Source organism: Equus przewalskii, chromosome 4 (genome assembly GCF_037783145.1).
Source record: "Equus przewalskii isolate Varuska chromosome 4, EquPr2, whole genome shotgun sequence".
Lineage (NCBI taxonomy): Eukaryota > Metazoa > Chordata > Mammalia > Perissodactyla > Equidae > Equus > Equus przewalskii.
In genome coordinates this window covers 70,407,208-70,431,584 of record NC_091834.1, presented here as the reverse complement: position 1 = coordinate 70,431,584, position 24,377 = coordinate 70,407,208, and the positions used below count along the sequence as shown (strand labels likewise).

Genomic DNA, 24,377 nt, shown 5'->3' with positions numbered 1-24,377 from the left:
CTAAATAAAAGAGCACTACTGCCAGATCTTAAGAGTCTAAGAAATCTTTCTTTCGACTCCTTGGCTCACCGACCCCGCATCATAAATCACAAATTTCTTGGAATAAGGATCATTTATTATTGAGCGTGAAATACATCCACTGCATAAGTAGAAAGAAAAAAGACATAAGAGCAAACCAATTCACAGAAAGAAATGAGTATTTTTTTTAACGATTTTATTTTTTTCCTTTTTCTCCCCAAAACCCCCCAGTACATAGTTGTATATTCTTCGTTGTGGGTCCTTCTAGTTGTGGCATGTGGGATGCTGCCTCAGTGTGGTTTGATGAGCAGCACCATGTCCGCGCCCAGGATTCGAACCAACGAAACAATGTGCCGCCTGCAGCAGAGCGCGCAAACTTAACCACTCGGCCACGGGGCCAGCCCTGAAATGAATATTTTTAAGAAGAGTTGTTGCCTCAGCTTCTCTGTGGCTTCTGAAATGATGTTACAACACATCCTGATAAATTATTTTGCCACACCCCATCAACAGGTTAATAAGAATTTTTCAGTAAACAAAAATTTAAGCTTCGTTAAATATTCTGCACAATACCTATCAATTTTAAGAAAATAAGTATGCAGAACAAACGTTTTTGAGTGCAAAATGAGTAAAACATCTTGCATTTATTTCATTAACTATTTAGTGTTATGAAATGTGTGGTGTGTTTAATTTTAGTGAAAACCCAAATGTTTTTGATCAACCCAAAATGACAGAATTGCAATACATTCTTCAATAGACTTGCACGATATATTTATATTAAATAAAAGATTTTCTAAGACTCATATGCTTTTTTTTTTTTAAAAGATTTTATTTTTTTTCCTTTTTCTCCCCAAAGCCCCCCAGTACATAGTTGTGTATTCTTCGTTGTGGGTTCTTCTAGTTGTGGCATGTGGGACGCTGCCTCAGCGTGGTTTGATGAGCAGTGCCATGTCCGCGCCCAGGATTCGAACCAACGAAACACTGGGCCACCTACAGTGGAGCATGCGAACTTAACCACTCAGCCACGGGGCCAGCCCCGACTCATATGCTTTTTAAGCTCATTTTTACCACACCATATCTTATAAACTGTGTGCCTTACCTCTTTTGCTAAAACAAGGCAGGTTCTAAATATCGCAAATATACAATTTTATGCTATAGTTTAGTAAAGGCCACAAACCAATCAGATTTCTTCAAAGTTAATCAGCGAGGTACTGAAGGATTTTATTTTTTTCATGAGAAACAGAGCCAACAAAGCTTGTATAATTATATATAACACTGCATCTCATTTGCTCCCCCACTTGAATGTAAGCTCCTCTAGGGTAGGATGGTTTGCACAAAGAGCTCAAAAAACATTAGTTGAATAAATTGGGCTCTCTCTTTTGACCCCCACCCCACCATACACCTGTAGGGGAGGAAGACATTTCCTCTTCCCAAATGTGGGTTCATCTGGCCAGAGAATGAATTAAATTCACATGAGACAGAATAGCAAGAGAAAATTAAACAAAGCTTTATGAGGAACCATGGCCTGGGGCCTTTCTTCCCGAAGGAATAAAGGGCACCGAAGAAGTGGGGTTCACATAGTGGTTATATACCCCCAAACATGGTGTTTCACATGTGATTGAACTGTCCCTCCCACAATAGTCACAAGATTGCCCTGTCGGCACAGTGGGGGAGGGAAGTCAGTTACAGGAGGTTACCAGAGAAGCACAATAAAATGCAGATTTAAGTCCTTGCCTTTGGTATTGACTAAGAGTTTCTAGAGAGAAGGTCATCGCCTTTCTTCTTCCTGGTACAGAGAGGGAGGCACCTTTACAGATACAGATTTACCTTAACAAACGTAAATGTGTCCTAACAAAGGGCACGTTCCATTCCTCAGAGCCTCCTTCCCTGTCCCAGTTTATCAAAAGCAATCAGCCTCAAATAATCCTGATGCCAAAGAGACATATCTTGGGATGGCCAATTCCAGGTCCCCACACACCCATGACTACCACTAACAAATACCAGAAGGCAACTATCCTGAAGGCCCCCATTTCTTGTCCCTGGGGAAATAAGAGTCAAAGGACAATCACCCGGACAGAATCTTTTTTATTGAAGAGTTATCACCTGGTTCCCTTGAACACAAATAATTCAATGCATTCCTTAGGCTTTCGTGGAAGTTTGTAAAGGTGCCTGAGGCACCAGGAACCTCACCGGCACAGTGAACTTATTCCGAGGACAAAGCTCCTTTTGTAAGGGAAGTTGTATGTACAGAACCGAATTCTCTTGCTTATTGTTGGTTCTCTTCCATGTTGGCCACCCTTAACCTCCATTGAAGCTGAAGGACCTTACCATAAAATGAGCCCCTTTCTGCTGCTATCCCCACTCCGCCTTCTCTTGGAGTTAGTCCCATCCCTGTAGCAGAAAGTTGGCCCCAGGGCTGGGTTCACTATCTAGATAATCTGTTGCCTGCAGAAATGCACTTGTTCAGTTCTTAACTCTGTACACGCCCAGTCAGGAGAGAAGCTCAGCTGTTAGCCGTTGCTCTTGCAAGATCATTTGTTTAGTTCTGTTCAGAGTCCAGTTGGTTGAGTCGCTTTACAATCATGCTGTTGATTTTCTTAAGATCATCTATGTCCTTTCCTTCAGCTATCAGTCTTCTTGACACATCGTCCATCTTGTTTCCAGTTTGAACTTCAAAATGGAAAACAGACTGTGTTACATAGGTTTCCAACATATTCCATCAAGACTCGTCAGAGCCCTGTGTTAATGTTCAGGTGGGCTCAGATTTGCCTCTTGGCAAATCCCTTGCTCCAGTATCCCACGCAGCCCAGAAGCCCCGGGGAGAAATTGCTGAAGACTGAAGTTACCTACCAAGTGAATTATTTTTACAACCTCTTGGTGCCAGACTAGACTACCTTTGGCAGCTCTGCACAGATTTTGGCTGAGAAAGACATCACTGTGAGCAACCAAAGGAAACCACCGGTGTGTCTGATTACTCCCCCCGAGAAATGATTGTTAACATTGTCAGTTTTGAGATCCATTCTCAGAAAAGCTTTTCCCTCCTCATTTGGGAAATGAGAATTTTTGGGTTCTAGCCTATTTTGTCACAGCTCTCTGGTTTTGAATTTCCAGCGCATAATGAATGTGTGATAATTCCCCTCAGACCACCCTGAAGGCAGAGAGACAATATTTTCAAAATAAACAGAACTCCTGGTAATAGAGTAAGCTAGGGAATGGAACATCCTGAGGTCTGTTTATCAGAGTCAAAATTTCCAAGAAATGCAGCACAAAATCAGTACTTAATAGTTGAGCTTCTTATCATTTCCATTTCCGACAAGTTTTTTCCAAGGTATCTTTCAGGAACTAATAATGTTGGTAATGTGCTATTGGGTTTAGCCAACAAACAAGCGTGAGAAGGTAAGCTAGATCTTAGAGCTTCACCTCCCAGCCTTGGGACAAATTATTGCCCAGAGCTGCTTCTCCCCCATATCTGAAAAATTATGTTGGATGAATTATGGTCCAAGACATGAGAGAAGAGTCTTAATTGAGCCTTGCTGCAGAGCGAGGCAGAGACACCACTTCCTTCTGAGGAAAAGTGTGAAAATGAAGTAAATCCATAACATGCGATGTCCTTTCCCTTCTTGGGAACCTCCTACATTAATCAAACACCGAAGGAAGTAGCAGCCATGTTGGCCTGAGTCCATTCCACAATACACTGGTTGCAAATTAAATTCCAAAAACACAAAAAGGGTTCCATATGCAAAAAGGTTAGAGAAAAATTATATACTAATACGCCTCTTGGAAATTCACAAGAAGAAAAATAACACATTGAGCATTACCTAACCCAGCAATTCTCCAACTCATTTGAGCAGAGAACCCTTTTTTTTTCCTTAAGGCAATACTTAATAACATCCCACACACCTAGTATTGTCTGGAATACACTGCTGAGCCGCTGGAAACTGCTACCCGGGCCAGACAGGCATCCACAGTTCTTGCTGTGCATTATTCCTCTTTAGGACTGAGATTGTGACAAAAACATAAGACCCAATGGTTTAATAAGAATGTAATCAGTCTAAAATAGTCTTATTTCTCTTGCATAAAAATGCCAGAGTTATAAAGAATACACAAGTTTTTGCACTTCAGTTAAAAGAATGCAAATTTGCACTGAATCCCACTGAGAGCAAAAAGGTTTCCTCGTTAAAGATGAGCACAGGTCAAGTTCATTTGCAGATGCTTGTGCCAGGTTGTCTGAAAACCACAGGAAGCCTTTATTATTACTTCAACATAGGCAGTGGGGTGCAGGGGCGCTCTGGAGGCAGACAGGCCAGGGTGTGAATCCCCGTTCTGCCTCTGATTAGCTGGGTAAACATGGAGAGGGAACCTCTCTGGGCCTGAGTCTTTCATCAGTACAATAGAAATATTAGATGCTACCTTGAGGGGTAGAGTAAGGATTTAAGATAATGAATGTAATGTGTCTGGTGCAGAGTAATTGTCCAGTAAAAAGACATTCTTCTTTCTTCATGTCCTCTTTCTGTTTCTTACTTCATATAACTTTGCCCTCAATATAAAACACTAGAAGCTAATATAAAATAAATTCTATTTATACCAGAGAGTTATAAAAATGGTGATAAAGTGCATGGTCTTTGATGTCAGACAGGAGTGTCTTTGAGCCCTGATTCCGCACTCATTAGCTGTGTGACCTTGATCATGTTATTTATCTCTCTAAGCTTCAGTTTCAGCATCGGGAAAACCCGAATCATAATAGATCCTACACTATAGAGTTGTTACGAGGTTGTGCACAAGCAGACCTCAAGTGCCTAGCACAGTGCCTGGGACAGAGTGAGCACCCAATATATAGCATCTTTTTAGCATCATTACCTTTAATCTTTCTACTTATCATTCCATAGAAGAGAGAAGTTCCTTGGGTTGCTCCTAGGACAGTAGGCAATTCCTAAAATTTCCCAATAACTCAGTCATGACCCCAGATGGGTGTGGCATGACGATATTTGGAACATCAATTTATGTTGGGATAACATTTCAGAAGGGCAATCTATGTGCTCTTTCCGGCCCTGCAGGTTCAGGGCCAACTCTCCTGCCATTCATAGTCAGATACAAGGGCACCATTATTGTAAAGATAGTTCCCACTGTAGCTTCTAAGTGCAAAAGGGCATCTGCTGGGTGAGAGAGAAGCAATTAAACTCGGCACTGGAAGTTCCCCGCTGGCCCCAACCCCAGGCCAGATAAAGACCTTTAAGATGGAAGGAGGAAGGAGTTTGGGGGGAAAAAAAAGATTAGGAACTGGAAAAGAGTCATGCCCTCTGCCCACCTCTCTCCTCCCATCACCACCACTGCTACCTCCTCTAATCCTGAATAAACTTAAATTAGTGGCATTCCAAAGATGTGGGCTCTACTTCTCCTTGAGGATTTTTGAAGGCTACAAAGCCTGCAAAGCATGAAAAAGCAGAAGAAACGATAGTGTGGTAGATCCAGGAAAAAGAGTGTCAGAGACGACTCCCTCCTCGCAGGCTCCTTCCACTTTTGAGGCGGGCATGGGAAGGAATTGAAATAATTCCTGATGATGGTACATAGGGGTTAGCGGAGAGAGAATACAGGTGGGAGGAGGCAATGTGCAGAAGGAGCGGACAGCATCACAAGTGGACAGCACCCCACCCCCATCCAAGGCAGAGAAGAGAGTGGCACTGGGACCTCGGGGATCTCTTGGCTGAGGAGCTGTGTAGGAAAGCCTGGGTCACCACTCAAGGACCCAACATGCAGGCGCAGGCAGGGCAGTTTGTATCAGAAGCAGGATGCCAGCCCAGGTGAGGCCAAACAGGAAAGAAGCCAGCCTCCTCACGTCCCCAGGACTGCCTCAGGTGCTTCTAATTGATTTCTGGCAAAAGAGAAAACCTGGAAAGGACTTTGAAACCTGAATGTGACCATATGTTATAGACTTGAATTAATGGAAAGATCTATGCATTGAATTAAAGAACTTAGAATTAACTGGAATAAGCTGCCTACCATTTGACAGCTAGGGTCCCCAAGTGAGAAAGTGAAGTGTTCTAGAAATATTTAATGTATGTGTTTGTGAATTTCCAGCTCTGTGGGCTTAGGCAGTGGGCGTATGCCCCAGTGACCCCGCCGCCAGTGAACAGCAGCGTTTGCTCTAGGCGCTCCTTCACCCTCTGTCTCTCAGTATAAACACTGATGGCCAGAAAGCATGGACTTGCTACAGGAGCAAAGTGAAACAACCAGCTACGAAGTCAGTGCATATAAGTAACAAAAAACCTGTCGGTGGTACTTACCTATTAGAAATATCACAAAGGAAACCAGTGCCAAGCTAACGATCAGCACGATTATCAACCCCACAAAAAACAGACTGTGGCTTCCATTTCCTGAGTTAGTGCCAACGTCCGGCATTTTCTCCTCTAGAGCTAAGAGGAAACAAAGAACAGCAAAAACTCCTGAGCATACAGCATGCCAGCAGAACAGAACAGTCCCCGGCTAGTGGAGATGTGAGTAAGGGATATGCCCATCTTCCCTCTGATCACTCTAGAAAGTGACTTACGTTTTGGGAGTGTCTAGGCGGGATGCTCTTTGTGAATTTTTTACCTTCTTCTGTATGGTATTCAAAAAACAAGCAGAGTCAAGCTACCTCCTTACCCCTGTTTGGGGCAGGGGAGGAGGGCTGGATAAAGAAGGTAAGGGTTAAGAGTGATGGAGGCTCTATTTCCCTTTACCCAAGGTGACCTAGGAGTAAAACACAGCTGCCTGTGGGACACCTCCTCTGGGTGGAAGGCTGAACACTATGGGATATCTCCCAGGAAACTCCTTTTACCATAGGAATAGTCAGTTTATGCCTACACCCATTTAAACAAAAAATGGCCCTGATGTATTTCGGTTTCTTGAAGTTGTTTTCAGGATGGACATGTTCTGGAAGCAAGGTTCTTTTAAACGTTTTGCTGTTGAACTGAGAACGCAGCCATGCTTATAAAACAGCCTGGTTAACCCAGTTCACCATGAATTGTCTGCACTGGATTATCACTTGGTAAGGCCTATTTGCCTAGTAACACTCAAATTAAATTGAATAAGAATTATAGGAACTTGGGGAAATGGAGACCCTTGAATTGCTTTCTATATTCTCTCCTACTTTGCCTCAGTTCCACACACTGTGCTACTTGATTACAGATAGATGGGTGGCTCATGTCCTATGCTTTATAAGTACATCCTATGTCAACCCCACAATAGCTTTTGCTTCCTAATCAAAGCAACAGCATCAGCTGGAACCCAAACACCTACTTTTATTGAGACGGATTGCAATGAAAACAGGTGAAAATCTGAACGCATTAAGATGAAGAAAAAAGCAAGGACTCAGAAAGAATTTAGAAGGGGAATAATAGATATAAAATTGGGACAATAAGAGTTTAGAATGCACATGAAACAAATGGCAAGTGGACAATTAACACCCATGTTTGAATGTCAGCGTTTAAGCTAGAAAAATGGGGCTCAGAATGACCTAATAGAACTCGTTTACAATATTTAGGGGGCAAGACACACATTTAGTACTTAGCGGATTTTTTTGCTTCTCCCTCCCCCTTTTTCTAGGCCTTTAATTAGGACAATTCGTAATCTGTAAATAGAAAATGAAGTTGACTTTTTGTCCAACAAAATTTTAATGAGAATTTAAAAATAGGATGAGTGTGTAGAGAATTTTCTCAGCAATCACTATGAAGTAAGATCCCTCTAGGAAAGCAGGCACCATCCGTGACGTGGCTGTGGTCACTAGAAGGCACAGCAGCAGCCAAGAGAGATGAGCAAGCCTCTGGGAGACAGGCTCTGCAGCCTCCACCCCTTTCCAGGGAGAGAAACTCCACAGGGACTTCTCAGAACTTTTAAAGACAAGCATTCAGTTCTCTCTGTGGAGCCAAGAAAGCCCGGAAGTCTAAGTATTCAGAGAACAAAAGCAAAAATTGCCTAATAATAAATAGCATTTTCATTACCAGGCTGTTCTTAATGGCCACCCTGCACCCACCCACCCCCAACACCCACACATTGAGATTAGCATTTGCTATTTTTAGGTGGCCTAGAAGCCAGGAAAGGCCGCCAAGCCTTGGAGGGCACACATACGGAACAGATGCTGTGATCCGGTGGGACAGAGGTTTAGTTTGTTTAGGTCATTTATGGAATCCACAACATAAAGCTTTCTATCTTCATGAATGCCGCGAGAGCCAGTGTCCTGGGAAGAACGATTCATTGTACCTGGAAGAAAACACTGACATTAAACAAGAGGCTGGTCTGGGGAGCTCAGCTTCACAGGAATCACAGCCCACAGGAAGCCGGACAGGCACGTAAAGAACTACCCACAAATATTATTTCCAGCTGAAGGTCTAGAAAAGTTTTGCTTGTCCAGAAGAAAATATTTCCTTTTGGGGACAACTTTGTAACTATGCTTTTTGCTTTGCTCGCCAGCAAGCTTGGAGTCCAGCGTGAGGCCCAATTTTAGGAATTGTATAGTGCTTTATACCCTGCTTATCTGCTTATGCTCTTTCCTTCTCCTCAGATTTCTCAATTCTGCCTACATTTTCTCTGGGCCTGCTTTTTATTTTGTAACTGATTGTTAAATTTTTCTTTTTTACTACATTGTTCATATTCTGGGGAAATGCCTCAAATCCTTTATGCAAGAAAACTATATATAAATATATAGAAAGATAAAATTAAGCTAGTCAGCCCGTGGCAGTAAAGATTTGGAGAGAATGTTACTTTGACCCATCCTAATTGCATGAGGCTTTAATACAAAGCTGTAATTTTAATTTTCTCCCTCAATATGGTATGTGAGTCTCTACCTTAAAATGCATCCTTTAGCCATGAGATGCTGGCTATGAATCCTCAAGACAAAATCTTAGCAAGCTTAGACGCCACAAAGAGGAATCCTGCAGTGGTTGAAGGCTACACTCCAGGACCTCTCAGATCTGTTCCCCTGAGTTTCCTCAGATTGAGGTCACTTAAGTAATAAATAATTTTAAAATTGAGGTTTACATTTAAGGTAATAGTCTAACGACAGCACAACTTCAAGCAACACTGAAAAGCCTGAATGGATTAAAAAGCTCTGTTTTAAGGTATCTCTCTATCACAACAGAGAACTTGTAGCCTTTTAATTACATGAGAAGAAGGTTCTAGGAAAACACATTCCAATGAGTATAAACACTTTCTCTTTCAGAGTTACGTCTCTTCATAAAATGAGTCTAATAGTGATATAGGATATTTTGATCTGGAAAGGATTTTAGACATGCTCTCATCTGGCCCCCATCCTTTCCACAAATGAGGAAATCGAAGCTCAGAGGGTAAATACATTTCCCTAGTTGTGGAGCTGGAAGCGGCCTCTTGCTTCAGAGTTCACGACATCTTCCCTTGTGCTTCTCTCCTGCTCCGCACTCTGCCCTAACCCTTTTTCAGGACTCAGCTCAAACCTCGCCTCCTCTAAGAATCAACCTGTCTTTCCTTTGTGCCTTTGCTGGCTGCGGTACATTCTTCTATCAGAACATCTATGATAGTTTATCCCACTTATTTGTTTATTGCTTTGACTGCCTCAATTAACTGAAAACTCCTTAGGGTCAACACCAATCATATTCTTCAAATGCCCAGTGATAAGTTTAGAAGACAGTGACTGAAGTTGGAACACCTAAAATATTTTATTTGGGATTTAAATCTCACTGTTTTCAAAAGAATTTGAGACAGCTAATAATAAGGACATTAACAGAAATAAAACCGAGGGTAAAAATACTCACGTGACACCTTTCCAGACTTTTAGTAAAGTCAAGGCAATAAACTTCATGCCTGCCTAGATGTGGCAACACACTGTTTACTTCCTGTTAACATTTTTAAAATTTCCTTTAATCCCCAGCCACAGAATGAAGGGAAATATAATTAGAGTTAGGAAAAAATAAATTCAGAGGAAAAAAGATAACAGCTATAAAAGATCTGAAAAAAAAGTATCAGCCTTTTACCAAATAGCTTAAACTGCACTCTAAAATATTAAAAACTAGCAATTTCCAAGTAATACCTAAAACCTACTAATACTTGTGAAAAATGTGCTCCCAGAACCTTAGCTAAGAAAAACAGTGAACCGGAAAAGTCATGGAATAATTACATTTGTTTCAATCAAAGTTAAAAACTAGGGGCAAGCCCAGTAGCATAGTGGTTAAGTTTGCCTGCTCCACTTCACTTTGCAGGTTCAGATCCTGGCACGGACCTACACACTGCTCATCAAGCCATGCTGTGGCGGCATCCCACATACAAAATAGAGGAAGATTGGCAACAGATGTTAGCTCAGGGACAATCTTCCTCACCAAAAAAAAAAAGGTGGGGGGAGTTGTTTCAGTTATCCTGAAATTTTAATGAACAAGAACACATAATTCCCTGAGTATTTTAGATAAGGTACTACTGAAGCACTTTATATATTGATGTTATTGAACTCCAAATTTACTTCATGGATCATTCCTAAGGGAATGACTTTAAGTGGCAAAAAAAAAAGCAGCAGCAACAGCCTATGGAGTAGAGGGGCCTTAGACATCAACCAAATCTTATCCTTTCATAGATAAAACCAAACATGTTGACAAATGTGTGGTCACGGATTCCTAAACTATTCTTCTAGAAATGTTTTATATTTTATCATCTTTTATAGTTTATCCTAAATACTAATATTTGATGAGAAATAAAAGTTGTACGTGTCACATCACAGGATCATCATTCCAAACACAACTTCTATTTTAGCCTTGGTGACTGACGCATGGTTCATTTTTGGATCTCTGACTTACTATCCTTGAGCCTTAGCTTCCCCTTTAGGAATGTAATTACTATTGCTTAACTCTCATACTGACGCTTAAGCAACGTTTACAAAGTGGAGGACCAGCTAGAAAATCATAGCCACAAAAACTGACTGAGGAGCAGTGCAGCTAATAAAATCTCCAAATGATTGGCCTTGCTACCAACTCAAAAGGTGACTCAATGCAACATCAAATCCAAAAGCACTAAGACAACTTAAAGTGAAGTATGAAGCGCTCTGAAAAAAATTTCTTCTTTAGGTTAAAGTCACAAAGTTAATAGAAGCTATTTCAATGTGTTTTTAAATTAAGTGCAACATGCAAATGAGAAAAAAGAACTAGTAGAGAAAACTGAGTTAGGTGTGGTTATGGCCACCAAGAGCCTGCAAAGGACTCTGTGAGTAAACGGATACAAGATCACGTGGCCCTAAAACCAGGACCCACAGCTGTTTGACACCCAGTTGTTGCTATCTTCGGCATCTCCATATGAGGGCACCTGGGAACAACCAGCAGGGCTGGAAAAGCCAGAGGGTTACTAAATTCTGCATTGCACTAACTCAACCCTCCTTCCTGGACCCTGGTGTGCAAATTTGCTCATTAAGTAAGATTGACCAAAGCAATGGAACCCTTTCTAATACCTTGAGCTGAAACATGTAAGTAATTTCATTTTCCTCTGGTTTAGATCAATGCTAACAGCTGACTCTTTTTGTCATTTAAGAATTCTTTGACTACCTACAAATAAATATTCTAACAAATATAGTCTATGAAAAATTGCTTCACTCTTTATTTTTTCTCATAGGTGCTCGGTATCAAACCACAGAAATAACTCAGACCAGTATTGCTTGCCACAAACTCAGAATTGTTATAATAGGGCTTAATTCAAAGTTAATAGGAAGCTTTATTGAGTGAGTCATAGTAATTGGTTCTTTAATCTCATTTCAGAGTCAGTGCCTCTTCACATTCAGGAAGTAATTTTTAAAATCAAGTCTAAATCATTTCTATCAAAAGTTAAAAGTACAGAGCACATGCAACAACAAACATCCCAGCCTCAGAATCATAATTCAGTCTCAGTAGAGAAATAGCATGCAAATTACTTACAAAAATGCGAGCTTTGACTGCTAGGTTACTAGAAAAAAAGAAAACTAATTATTCAGAAGCAACTACAACAAAATGTTCTACAAATTCTGTATTTCCTTCTTTGCCTTCCTTCAGTGCACGGGTGCTCCCATAAGGCCCATAAACCCCAGCATGAAACTGTTGGTCTATATTTAGTGTTAATTTAGCCAAGCAGTGTAAGATTCCAAATACTGACTTTTTTCACGATGTCTGAGATTTTTAGTAAATGTATTACTGAAACTATGCTTTAAAAAGAAAAAGCCACCATGCCTTGATGCAATTGGTAACTGATGAGGTTCTTATGGGATTGCAGTTAATGTCCTTATTTGGCCAACGCAACTGTGTAAGCTGACTCATTTCCAGCACTTCTGCCACGGTGTGCTCCTGTATATAAATATCCAGTAGCAGGATGGAGCTGCCACTCTGACAACTAACTTGCACAGGACTACCAGACCAACCAGATAACAACAATAAAGAGGGACAGAATAAGGTTGTGACATCGTAACTAGGATAATAGCCGGTCAGAGGACTCCTAGGGCTTCCAGTAGCAATGAAAAAAGATTGTGAGTGAGAGAGTGTACGGCTATAGACCCACTGTAGGTAATGGGAGCACTTTGTCTCCTCAATGTCCTGTCCTTTTCGGAGGCTTTGTTCGGTGAGTTTTATGCATCCTCCTTTCTCAGGAATGTCAGCCTTTCTCTTGTGTGGTTCTCTCACACACATGCCAAGGAGCTTCTGCCCCCTAGTGTACAGAAAGGAAGCTACAGTGAGGAGGACACCTACAATCCCATAAACCCAGACCCCAGACCACAGGGACTAACTATCCTGGCAGGATACTAAGGGTTAGGTGGTAAACTGATAACGTAATCCCTCATAATCCCACCTTCCATTGCCATGACTAGATGGACCTTACTCATCCTTGAAACATACTGCATGTCAATTGGAAAATGTTTGCTCCACAAAATTTCCTTCAGATCTATAGTATTCAGCATAGATCTCACTCTACTTTTGGGGAAAAGGAACCATATTTTCTTAAGCTTCATCTACACCTGAGGACCGATTCATGAAGTAAGACAATATAATCAGCAACTGTTTTCAGAAGCACATTATCCATTAAAAAGCTATGCCAAATTTCTTGAAAAACTAAAATGTTTATGTTAGCTAATATTTTAATTATCATGCTTGGTTTTAAAAATAATCTCCCAACTGCCTGATCTTAAACTATCTATCCTTTGAAGAAATACTAGAATAGCCACATTTTGAGCATTTACCGTGTGTTTTTCTCTCTCCTGTAACTTTACAATCCTGTGAAGTATTAATCCCCCCTCAGGGATGAGGAAGATGGAGACTAAGCAATTCCACACACTGCAGTCTGAATTCTATGTTTCACCATGTTTCACACAAGTGAGGGAAATGAGATTTTTAATGGCTTGTGACCAGTTAGACTTCTGGAGAACCACTTAAGAGCACAGCAAGATAACCGACCTCATTTATCTATTATGGACCTGAACCGCCACATCAAGAAGAGTTTTGGGTCACAAGAAGAAAATAGGTATTCTCCCCTGAACTCCTTAATCTAGGGACATTGTCAAGTATTTCTTGCTTTTCCTTTCAAATAGTATATCTCACTGTATCTAGATTCAACTCCCAGGAAATTCAGTAATGCCCTCAAAGACTTGAGTCACAGGGGCCTGCTCCCTGGCCGAGTGGTTAAAGCTCTGTGCACTCTGCTTCGGCGGCCTGGGTTCGCGGGTTCGGATCCTGGATGCAGACCTACTCCACTCATCAGCCATGCTGTAGAGGCGTCCCACATACAAAGTAGAGGAAGACTGGCACAGATCTTAGTTCAGGGCTAATTTTCCTCAAGCAAAAAAAAGAAGGATTGGCAATGGATGTTAGTTCAGGATGAATCTTCCGCACATACACACAAAAAAGGTGAGTCACAGATGCTGATTGCTTCAAATTTTATGCTTGAGCCTCAAAATAAAGAACTTATTAGGCAGGGATCATTTTAAATTCCTTTAAACCAGCAAGATTAACCAAGAATCAAGGAATAAACTGGTCTATCGTACACCATTTTACTAGTTTCAAGAAAACTCAAGCATTCTGACACAGTGAATCCCTAGTAAATCTGTCCAGCAACTACCCATAAATTTCATGAGTAAAAAAGCACCTATCTGTAAACAATACACAGATTAACATTTATCCTTCTTCCTCCTAAAATCCCAGTAAAAAGGCAGAATAGGTAAAACTTACAAAACCACAAGAACAAAAGTACAAGAGAGCAATACTGAACAAGATTTCAGCAAATGTATTGAAAGGAGAGAGTGGTTGGTTAATTCAGAGAGAGCCTCCTTAATTCAGGCAGGCTCAGGAGCTGGAGGCACCAGTGAAGCATGGAGCTAAATACAGGCAGGTAATTTCATATTAGCCAAAAGTAAAACGCAATAGAGGGCCAGCCCTGTGGCATAGTGGTTAAGTTCAGCACATCGGCTTAGGTGGCCTGGGTTCATGGGTTCGGATCCCAGGTGCAGACCTACATCACTCATCAGCCATGCTGTGGCAGCAACCCAAGTATAAAGTAGAGGAAGACTGGCACTGGCTCAGGCTAATCTTCCTCAGCAAAAAAAATAAATTGAATAAAATGCAATCGAAGGTTGGAAAACCGTGTTACGTAAACCTCTCAAGAAAGAAAAAGAAATGAGTAAGAAAGAAATACGGCCAGCAGCTCAATCCAGCAACTCTAGTACTTTACGGAGTTTCAGAAGAAAGAAAATGTGTATGGGGAAAAGGGAGCGAGAGCATGGCCAAGAACTTAAAAACACTTTCCAGATTACCAGAGTCCTTAAAACGCTAGAGACAAAGTGATTCTAAAAGCAAAAGAAATCGGAAATAAAAATTGTATCAGATATTGCAACACTTGACAACTAGAAAACAATAGAGCAATGCCTTCAAAATTTCACATTTGATTTTCTACCTGGAATTTCATATACCAAGCCAAACTATGCTTCAAAGTTTCAAAATAACCAACCTCCCATGTAGCCAGTCCCAGAAGTTACTGAAGGAAGTGTTCCACTTTAACAAGAAAATAATCTAATACTGAAGACATGGGGTCCTGGAAATGTGACATCCAACCCTAAAGAGAAGACAACAAATCCCAGGATGCCAAAGTTTCGGGAAACAGATGTATACTAGGATGAGAGAGAAATTAGTCCAGACGGAAACAAGAAACAAGCGTTCTGCTGGGCTTTGAGCATGTGGAAAACAGATTCAAGAAGAGTTTTATACATTAATTTGGGACTGATCTGGAAGATTTAGTGATGTGTATGTAAAACTACAATAAAATGTTCTGAGAATGGAAATGTACGCACAGTAACTATCTAGCTCAGTAATGAACATGGAAATATGCTCACTATGACACAAACAATGATGCACTGGGAGAATGAGGAAAAGTAAAAAGGCAGAAATTTTCACCTATCAAATAGGAAATTGTCAGATGTCTAAAAGTAACTACGTGTAGAAGCGTATTAGAAACCTGAAACCAAAGTACTAGGAAAAAACCTAAAGGCTGAAATGCTTCCTGGGATGGGCTTGAGAAATGGGAAAGGATGGAGCAGGGAGCTCTTTTCCTTATAAGCCTTGAAGTACTATTAAAGTATGTATACATATCACTTCAATAAAAACTCATTTTTATTTAAAAATATGTAGGCATATATGAAATTTAAAATCTAGAAAAAAACACCATGCAATCTCTTTCCTGTGAGTTCTAACCTACTTGGATATGACTAAGTGACAACTGGGGAACCCAAGTTCTAGATTCCCAATGAGTTTTCCACTGCACTGCATCTGAGGGATAGAACTCACACTCCCAGCAGGGACTCTATAGCCAGCCAAGGATTTTCAACTAGAGGGCACATCAGACCTTCCAGCTGCTGTTGGGGGAAGTGGGAGAGGAAGAACGCTAGTTTGGAAAAAACACCTCTGGTGATTTTGGTACTTCTCTACAGTGTATAAGCTTCTCCAACCCTCATGCCTCTTATCATTGTTTTCTGCACTAACGTCAAAGAAATAAGTCTATGAATTCTAAACTGCAGATGTTGCCTGTGCAATGTCATTTTCATATAGTTTAACAATAAAATCCGAATGCATTTTCAAAATGCATTTCATAAAGTGAAAAATCACCTCACATGGGTATCCAAGCAGCAGTAGTCTTAAAAGTCATTAGCTGGAATCCCAATGATACATTGCTTCATTTTTTTCATCTATTTTCATGTTTCCAAATATACAAAGTATGTTTTGTCTCACTCTCTCCCTACCTGGCTTGGTCATTTTGAGCTCTGTACCTCAAACCTATAAATACTGTTTATTCTATTAGAAAAGAAGCACTTTTAGTGTGAAAAGATTTTTATTTCAAAATAAAGAGTACAAGGTCTTACACAGCAGATAAAACTAGTGTTACTGCCCTCAGAGGTCAAGGTTAGCACCCTTTCTGGCATATGCTAACTCATCATGAACTCCCAATAGCTGGACTGCACTTAAGCGCAGCTGTAAGGTCTCACGGTATGATTCCCTTTGTTGATCCCAGTGACAAAATTAAAATTATTAGGTTTCATTTGAAATTAAAAATATAGCAGCATTTCCAGAAGAACCATCTCCCAAAATTGTATCCAAAACTCATTTGTCTAAGATTTTAAGTTAAATACCTTGTATATCTATATTATTACAATCAATATTTCTGACAACCACAGCATAAGAAATTTTAACCTTGGCCAAGAGTTTTTTCTCTTCCTGAAATCATGTGAAATCTCCAATTTCTGCTCTCTTCATAACAGAAAATGACCAAACACTAGAAATACTTTATTCATGTTTACAGATTATATTCAGAGACTATTCAATAATCAGAATTCACCATTTGCAACACTGTACATTAAATTATAAGTACTATAACCCCTGCTACAAAACCTATGTTGACCCAAGATAAAAACTGCCTCTAGAGTTTAAATACATTGAAAGTTACAAAAAAAAAAGGGAAAAAATTAGAAATTAGAAAGTATTCTTCAAGTGCTGAAAATCTAGAAGAATTCTCCAACATCTGCTCTCTTATCTCGACATTTGCTTCGAGCTTTTGTTCGAGCTTTGAAGGCTGCAGAATTATATAAGTGCTAAAACAAAAGGAAAATATATGTGAGTCACCAAGGCTTAAGACATTCTCATAAAATTATAAAAAATTATAAATACAAATCACAAAGGAAAGAAATGAACTAATTCAGACCTATAAATATTTTAAATGTTTATAAAACACACACACAAAATGAACAAGTGGGAAAATTAACACATATAATAGTTAATGGTTAGCTATATTAAGAAAAGTACTAACCAAATATGTAAAATACCAAGAAAATACCAGTGAAAAAATATATGAACATTTAATCTGATCAAGGAGAAGACAAATCATGGACTAATGTGAATAAAATGTCCAACCATACTGTAAACTAAAATAAGGAAAAATACAATGAGGTTCCATTTTAATACTAATTAAATTAACAAATTTTTAAAATTATAAAACTCAATGCTGTCAAATATGTGTGTATTAGCTACATGCTTTCACTCATTGCTGGAAACAATTAAAAATGATAGAATACCTCTAGAAGGTAATTTGGCAATACATATCCAAAAGTCATAATCCAGCCCCATACTCCCATGCAAGGATTTCTTCCAAGAAATAATTCAAAAGAGAAAGGTATGTAAGAATATTAATATTTACCAAAAACCCGAAAATCAATTATGTGGCCATAAAAATGATTAAATTTAAAGATCCTATAAACATCTAATTAAGCACTTCACGCCCACTAAGATGGCTATAATTTAAAATAAAAAAAAAAAAACAGAGAATAATAAGTGTTGGTAAGGATGTAGAAATTGGAACCCTCATACACCGCTGGTGGGAATATAAAAGGGTGCAGATGCTGTAGAAAAGAGTTTGATAGTTCCTTTAAAAGTTAAACATAAAATTACCATATGACCCAGCAATTCCAATTCCTAAGTATACACCTAAAAAAAGTTAAAACAGGTACTCTAACAAACACTTGTACACAAATGTTCGTAGTAGAACTATTCACAAGGGGGCAAAAAGTGGAAACAACCTAAATGTCCATCAATTGAGGAACGGATAAACATGTGGTCTATCCGTAAAAGGGAATCTTAGCCACAAAAATGACTGCAGTACTGACACCTGCTACAATATGCAAGAACCTCAGCAACATTATGCTAGGTGAAGAAAGCCAGACACAAGAGGCCACATGTTAGATGATTCTATTTCTATGAAATACCCAGCACAGGTACATCCAGAGACAGAAAGCACATTAGTGGTTGCTAGCAGCCAGGGGGAGGAGGGAGATGGGGAGAGACTGCTTAATGGCTATAAATTTCCTTCTGACGTGATGAAATGTTTTGGAACTAGTTAAGAGGTGATGGTTGTACAACACTGTGAACATACTAAACATCACTGAATTGTACACTTTAAAATAGTTTATATTCTGTGAATTTTACTTCAGTAAACAAATAAAAACGCAATTAAGGAATTTTGGAATGTTAAGTGAAAATAATATTATTTACTATTTAATGAGGCAAGCTCTCTAAGAACTTCAGTTTCCTCATTTGTAAAATGAGTCTGGTACTCACTAAGCAGATTGTTATCTGGTACCAAAGAAGCACGGTGTAAATTTTTATTCCTAATTATAAAACTTCATAGAATAAAATAAAACAAAAAGTGAAAATAGTTTCTGTTAAGATAACAGAATTATGTGTAAAAAGTTTTCATTAAACTTCCCCACTCGAAGGGCAGTAAAGCTTCTACACTTGCAGTACAGCTATTCTATGATGGAATCATGAAGAAGTAAAACCCCACAGACGCTGCTGACTACTGGTCACCTGACGGAATCAAAGCTCTGGCTCTGCTTTTCCTTGGTGCATTCAGTTCTGCTGAAAACAAAATAAAACCTACCCTTTCAAAACGAGAAATCTTCATTGTTTTAAGCATTGCAGCATCAAGCATCACCGGGGGTCCAAGTTCAAATACATTGCGAAGAAATTCATTTGACTTAGGTAAAGGAAAAGATAACAGGCTCAGTATTAAGTATCAGCTCTTTTTTATTACATAAAGTAAAATCTGATTAGAAGTTATGTGGAGCTTATAAATATGAACTTAGGTCACTTATCTTCTGTTTCTCACAAGACCAAATTGTATTACAATACCTTGAATCCAAGAAAGCTATGTCAAACGATTTGCTTTCATACAAAGATATCAATAGTGCTCCACTAGACATTCAATACAAAAAAAAGTTTCATATTTATTCAATTTTAATTTCAAAAATAAACTTACTGTTTTGTATCATCTGGAGAGCATTCTGTATATTTAACTAACTTCAAAAGCCAATTAAGTGAGCTACATTCAAAACCGTTCCCTAATTTAAAAGCAAACATATAGAAAGGATGTCACCCACTCACCTGCAAGTGGTACTGCATCCCCGATCCAAGAACCTCCTTAAAGGTGTCATAGGTATGTTTTTTGACCCAACAATCAATATACATGCGTTCAGGACCAAATTTAACAGTTTCTGTTGGAAAATCCCGTTCCTACCCAACAGAAGAAACAAAATTATAAGAGGACCTAAAATGGCCTAAAGAGATCCTACATAAATACAGTTTCTAAATAGACATATACATGTGAAGATAAGTGGACAATATGGTTTAAATGGATACCTCCATCTCTGAATGTGAACAGAGTAAAAAGTACTAACCTATATAGAGTTGTGGTAGACTTTAAGGCACAACTTGGACTGGGGAAATATTAATGGCAAAACCATAGTGCTGTGAATGTTTTTAAATTTTGATAGCACTCAACAAACTTGAGAAAAGTCAGCTATGTGTAGTGGTCTAGGACTGAGGGGTGGGATGAGGAGACAGAGAAGGTTGCAGGACAAGTCAGAAAGACAAAATGCCACGGCCAGCCCAGCGGCAGAGCAGTTAAGTTCGCACGTTCTGCTTCTCAGCAGCCCGGGGTTCACTGGTTCAGATCCTGGGTGTGGACATGGCACGGCTTAGCAAAAGCCATGCTGTGGTAGGCGTCTCATGTATAAAGTAGAGGAAGATGGGCATGGATGTTAGCTCAGGGCCAGTCTTCCTCAGCAAAAAGAGGAGGATTGGCCATAGTTAGCCCAGGGCTAATCTTCCTCAAAAAAAAAAAAGAAAAAAAGAGAGAAATACAAAATGCCCCCAACAAGCCAGTGGTGGAACTGAGGGCCAGTAGGGATCTAGGAAAGGAAGAGAAGACAAATGGGTTAACAGACCAAGCAAAAAGCAGAGGGCCAACAAGCAGAGGGCTCTGAGGGTCTAAGAACAGGCTTATGAAGAAAATGAGAGGTAATATCTCAGTTTAAGATTTCAGAGATGAAACAATTTTGCCAGAAGACAATTTCTAAAGCATAACTATGGGAGGTAGGCCCCAGTGAAATGTAAGTAAAGGCCACTGACACAAACATAGCATAGGATTTTCCAAATGGACAGAGAAGTCATCCAGAATGGTGACAGAATTTGAGATGAAAAAAAAAATGGCTGTTCCATTCTTTGACGAATCATGAATATGGAAGACTAACAAGGAAGGGAACAGCCGATAGCAACAAAGACAGGAGAAAGAAGGGGACGGAGCTTGATGGGCGTAGGGACCACTCCAATCGCCTTCCCCACATCTACCGAGCCCCCTTTTCTTTCAGCAGACATAGCATACAACGTAGTAGTAAAGAATGAGAACTCTAGACTTACATGGGTGTGTTACTCACTGGCTTGTGACTTTGGCAAGTAATTTAACCTCTTTGGGTCTGTCCCCTTGTCTGTAAAATGTGGCTAATCTATACCTATATCACATAGGGTTATTAGAGGTGTAAGATAGAGCATGAGTGAAAAGCATATCCATTGCCTGATCTGTTACAGCAGCTCAAAAAAAACGAGTAAGATTCTATTATTTAAGCCTTATTTCAGGAAACACTGAGAGAGCAGGAAAGAACTCTTTATAGACTCATTTGCATCCTTACCTATTCCTGTCTCCTAAATCAGATAGACAGACTCTCCTCCCCAGTTCAAGGCTAATCATTATTCTTTAACCACATCATACTCCCAATCTTTCACTTCTATTCCAAATGCTCCTTTCTTCATTGGTTCCTTCTCGCATAAACTATCATGAGCTTCTAAAACAAAACAAAATAACAAACTCTGCCACAATCTAAAGATCAACTCTCTTCCTCTTCCCATTACAGTACATTTTTTAAAAGAACAGTCAAGACACACTATCTCCACTTCTTCACTTCCTATTCTTTCCCGGGGAGATCACAAAGGTCTTTGCTTAAAGGTACTGAGGAGTAAGCAATAATTTACTATTCACAAAAAACACTATACTAAGTACATATGTGCTAAGCAAGCACCATTGCTTAAGCGATGGCAAATACACCAAGGTGAAATACATTTCTGTCATTATGACTCTTTCTGATTTTTTTAACTCAAAAATTATACATTAGAATTAAATTTTCCCTTGTTTAAAAAAAAAGTCTTCATTTATGTTGGTAAAAATCCACTGAGTCTTAAAATTAGGAAATTGTAAGTTCAATCAACAAAACGAGCCAGTTGTCAAGTATGGCATGAAACAATCCAATTTCAAAATGAGTAGCCAGTACAGCATCAAGAGGCCTACCTCCACCGCCCTCAGGATGTCTCTGAACACCGACCGCTGCTTTCTCTTGTCCACTTTGGCCCGGTGCTTATTTCCATCTGTAGCCAAAGCCCTAAGTATCTGAGTCAAAGACTCCATGTCTTCGTAAAAAAAGTCCTGGTCAGGAAAAAACAATTTGGTTTACTTTTTTATTGTTTTTTTTCCCCCCAACCGCTTCTAGAGCTAACAAAGAACAGTCCACCTTGGAAACTATCCAGCAGCACTGCACAGAGCAGGATAAATCTTTGAGCTGTTTAGAGACCTTGCACACACGCATACATAATCACATTTATATTATCATGCAAAAATTTAATCCAGAAATGCTGACTATAAGATGATATACTTCCACCAAACAATTAAATTCCCCTTCCAAGTATATCTAGATGCATTCAACAAATGCTTATTGTGCTCCTACTGTATTCAAGACATTACTGAAATTTCAAAGAAGTTCAGTGCAAGTCAGATACGCATACATCAATATATCTTCTATTATTTGGCTCCCCAAAGCACACATTCCCAGAATTCCAAACATTTTAATTCCAAAAGTACAAGCTATTAGTAATGCTTTTTAAAGTAACTAATTTCTAATTTACTGGCCATATTTCAAATAAGCAATAAAGCATTTACATCAGGCGCACAAATTGGGTGATTAAATTATTTAAGGTAGGGAGATTTTTAAATCCCTTTTGGAGGAAAGCCACAAAATACATTACTGTTTGCTATTACCTTGAGTTGACTATGGGCTTCTTGTAACAGTTTAAGTGGCTACATTTTCATGAAGTTTCTTTATTTTGGGTACTTTTATTCCCTAACTACATTTGACAACCATATTAAAAACTAAAAGTGATTCAAAGTTATTTAGCTGACCAAAACTAGAGCAGACACTTATAGAAGCCAGAAGGTTGAACAACTTCCAATTCTAGGTATTAGTGCCTGTTTAACATTTTTTGCACTAGTGGTAATAATCATCTAACTTATTCTATTAAAATAAGCAGCTCTTATTCTGGGCATTCTTCAAATTTTATATATAACTGTTTAATCTCAAAAAATATAAATGTATTTCTTTTAATGTCTAAAATAAAAAAGATTATTATACTTGTGGAAAATAAGCTTGAAATTAACACAACAGATATTCTAACTTCAAATACACAAATATTTTCTTACTGTCAATATTTTACATTGTTTATTATTAATTGTCCTAATGAATGTTTTCTTCAAATGTTCCAATTCAACCTCTTATGTCTGAGTTAGCTGGAGACAACCCTCTTTAAGATTTGCATCTAGAATAGCAATTATCAAAGCTAATAAGGTACGTAAAACAGATCAAAGTTATGTTGATCTCTATATTTAAATTCCAATCAATCTGATTCCATCATAACAGGATGGGAAGAGCTGTACTTGTAGAAACAAGTACATTCAAGCACTGGCAGGTTCCTACTCATTTCATTGGCTACTTGTTCTTTTACAAAAAAAAAAAGTATGGAAGATTTAAAAATACATGTGGACAAATAAACCAAAAATTAAGAAAACTCTACACATTACCTTAATTTGTTCTAAGAACTGGGAACCACTGCCAATGGTTCTCAACAATCTTACCTCCCAGGGAACATTTGGCTATGTCTGGAGACAGTTTTTGGTTGTCACATCCAGGGTAGAAGTTGCTACTGGCATCTAGTGGGTACGTGGCCAGGGATGCTGCTAAACACCCTAAAATGCACAAGAGAGCGCCCCTTTCCAACAACAAAAAATTATCCAGACCAGTATATCAACAGTCCTGAGGCTGAGAAATCTGCTCTAAGTGAGCTCAGCAATCAATAAAACTCAATGTAGTTTTATAGTCTGAATCACTGAATTCAACACAGCACCAACTTGGGAAAATGTTAATATCTTAGAGAAATGTCTCCATAAAATGAGCAGTGCATTAAAAAGAAAGAAAATGTAAATATAATAAAAATAGTCCATAAATAGCATCCAAAAGCAATTTATTGGAGTCTACGATAACCTATAGTTGGGTGCTGCAAAACGACACTTTGGTCAAGCACAGGCCACACGTATGACGGTGGTCCCATAGGATTAATACCGTACAGCACAGGCTAGACCATCTAGGCTTGCGGAAGTACACTTTATGATGTTCACACAACAATGACAGTGCCTGATAACACATTTCTCAGAACGCATCCCCCTAGCTAAGCAATGTATGACTGTACAACTGTACTCAGAAGACCTGCACACTCAGGGACAAATACAGAAGGGCCCCTGGAGGTACAAACACACCTTAACTCTTATCAAAAATAAAAAGAAAATAAGCATTATCACACAAGATGCATGTGTGTTTGTCTGTCTGTGTGTCTTCCCCTGCCAGGTTAGGTGGGAGATGGAATAGGGAGAATTAGAGAAGGTCAGACTGTACTGTATTTTGGTCTATCTTCCTGAGTAAACACATCATGTGGCCCCAAGATCTGTAATTCTGCCTACTAGATAGGCTTTGTCTTATTTTAATTCACCCGAGAGAGCTCCTAAAAAGCTACTACTAGAATACTGCCAAAGAGGGGGAGGTAATACTCAATTCAATTAACAATTAGTCATGCACTGCCTTAACAACATTTTGGTCAATGACAGACCACATATACGATGGTAGTCCCCTGAGATAATAGCATACAGCTTAGGTGTGTAGTAAGCTATACCATCTA

The 24,377-nt window shown here is 39.2% G+C and overlaps 2 protein-coding genes across 7 annotated transcripts in view; both read right to left on the bottom strand.

The window, feature by feature from the left end:
- Nucleotides 1–2,086: 2,086 nt before the first annotated feature.
- Nucleotides 2,087–12,226, bottom strand: LSMEM1 (leucine rich single-pass membrane protein 1). 2 transcript variants are annotated; one of them, XM_008527846.2, is made up of 4 exons: nucleotides 11,910–12,226; nucleotides 8,119–8,250; nucleotides 6,297–6,425; nucleotides 2,087–2,685 (listed from the first exon to the last, which is right to left on the bottom strand). In XM_008527846.2, exons 2-4 carry the CDS (start codon nucleotides 8,243–8,245, stop codon nucleotides 2,555–2,557), a joined length of 387 nt encoding a protein of 128 aa, XP_008526068.1. In that variant the 5' UTR covers nucleotides 8,246–8,250; nucleotides 11,910–12,226; the 3' UTR covers nucleotides 2,087–2,554. The 2 variants fall into 2 exon arrangements, with proteins under 2 accessions (XP_008526068.1, XP_008526070.1); XM_008527848.2 differs by lacking the exon at nucleotides 11,910–12,226 and adding an exon at nucleotides 9,777–9,875.
- A 4,087-nt stretch (nucleotides 12,227–16,313) lies between these two features.
- Nucleotides 16,314–24,377, bottom strand: part of IFRD1 (interferon related developmental regulator 1) — a 45,818-nt gene continuing 37,754 nt past the window's right edge. For all 5 annotated transcript variants that reach the window (XM_008527851.2, XM_008527850.2, XM_008527849.2 and 2 more), the window contains 4 exons: nucleotides 21,670–21,804; nucleotides 19,434–19,562; nucleotides 18,931–19,026; nucleotides 16,314–17,089 (listed from right to left, as the gene is read on the bottom strand). In XM_008527851.2, coding sequence (XP_008526073.1) covers nucleotides 17,000–17,089; nucleotides 18,931–19,026; nucleotides 19,434–19,562; nucleotides 21,670–21,804 — 450 coding nt within the window. In that variant the 3' untranslated portion in view covers nucleotides 16,314–16,999. The remainder of the gene's footprint in view (nucleotides 17,090–18,930; nucleotides 19,027–19,433; nucleotides 19,563–21,669; nucleotides 21,805–24,377) is intronic.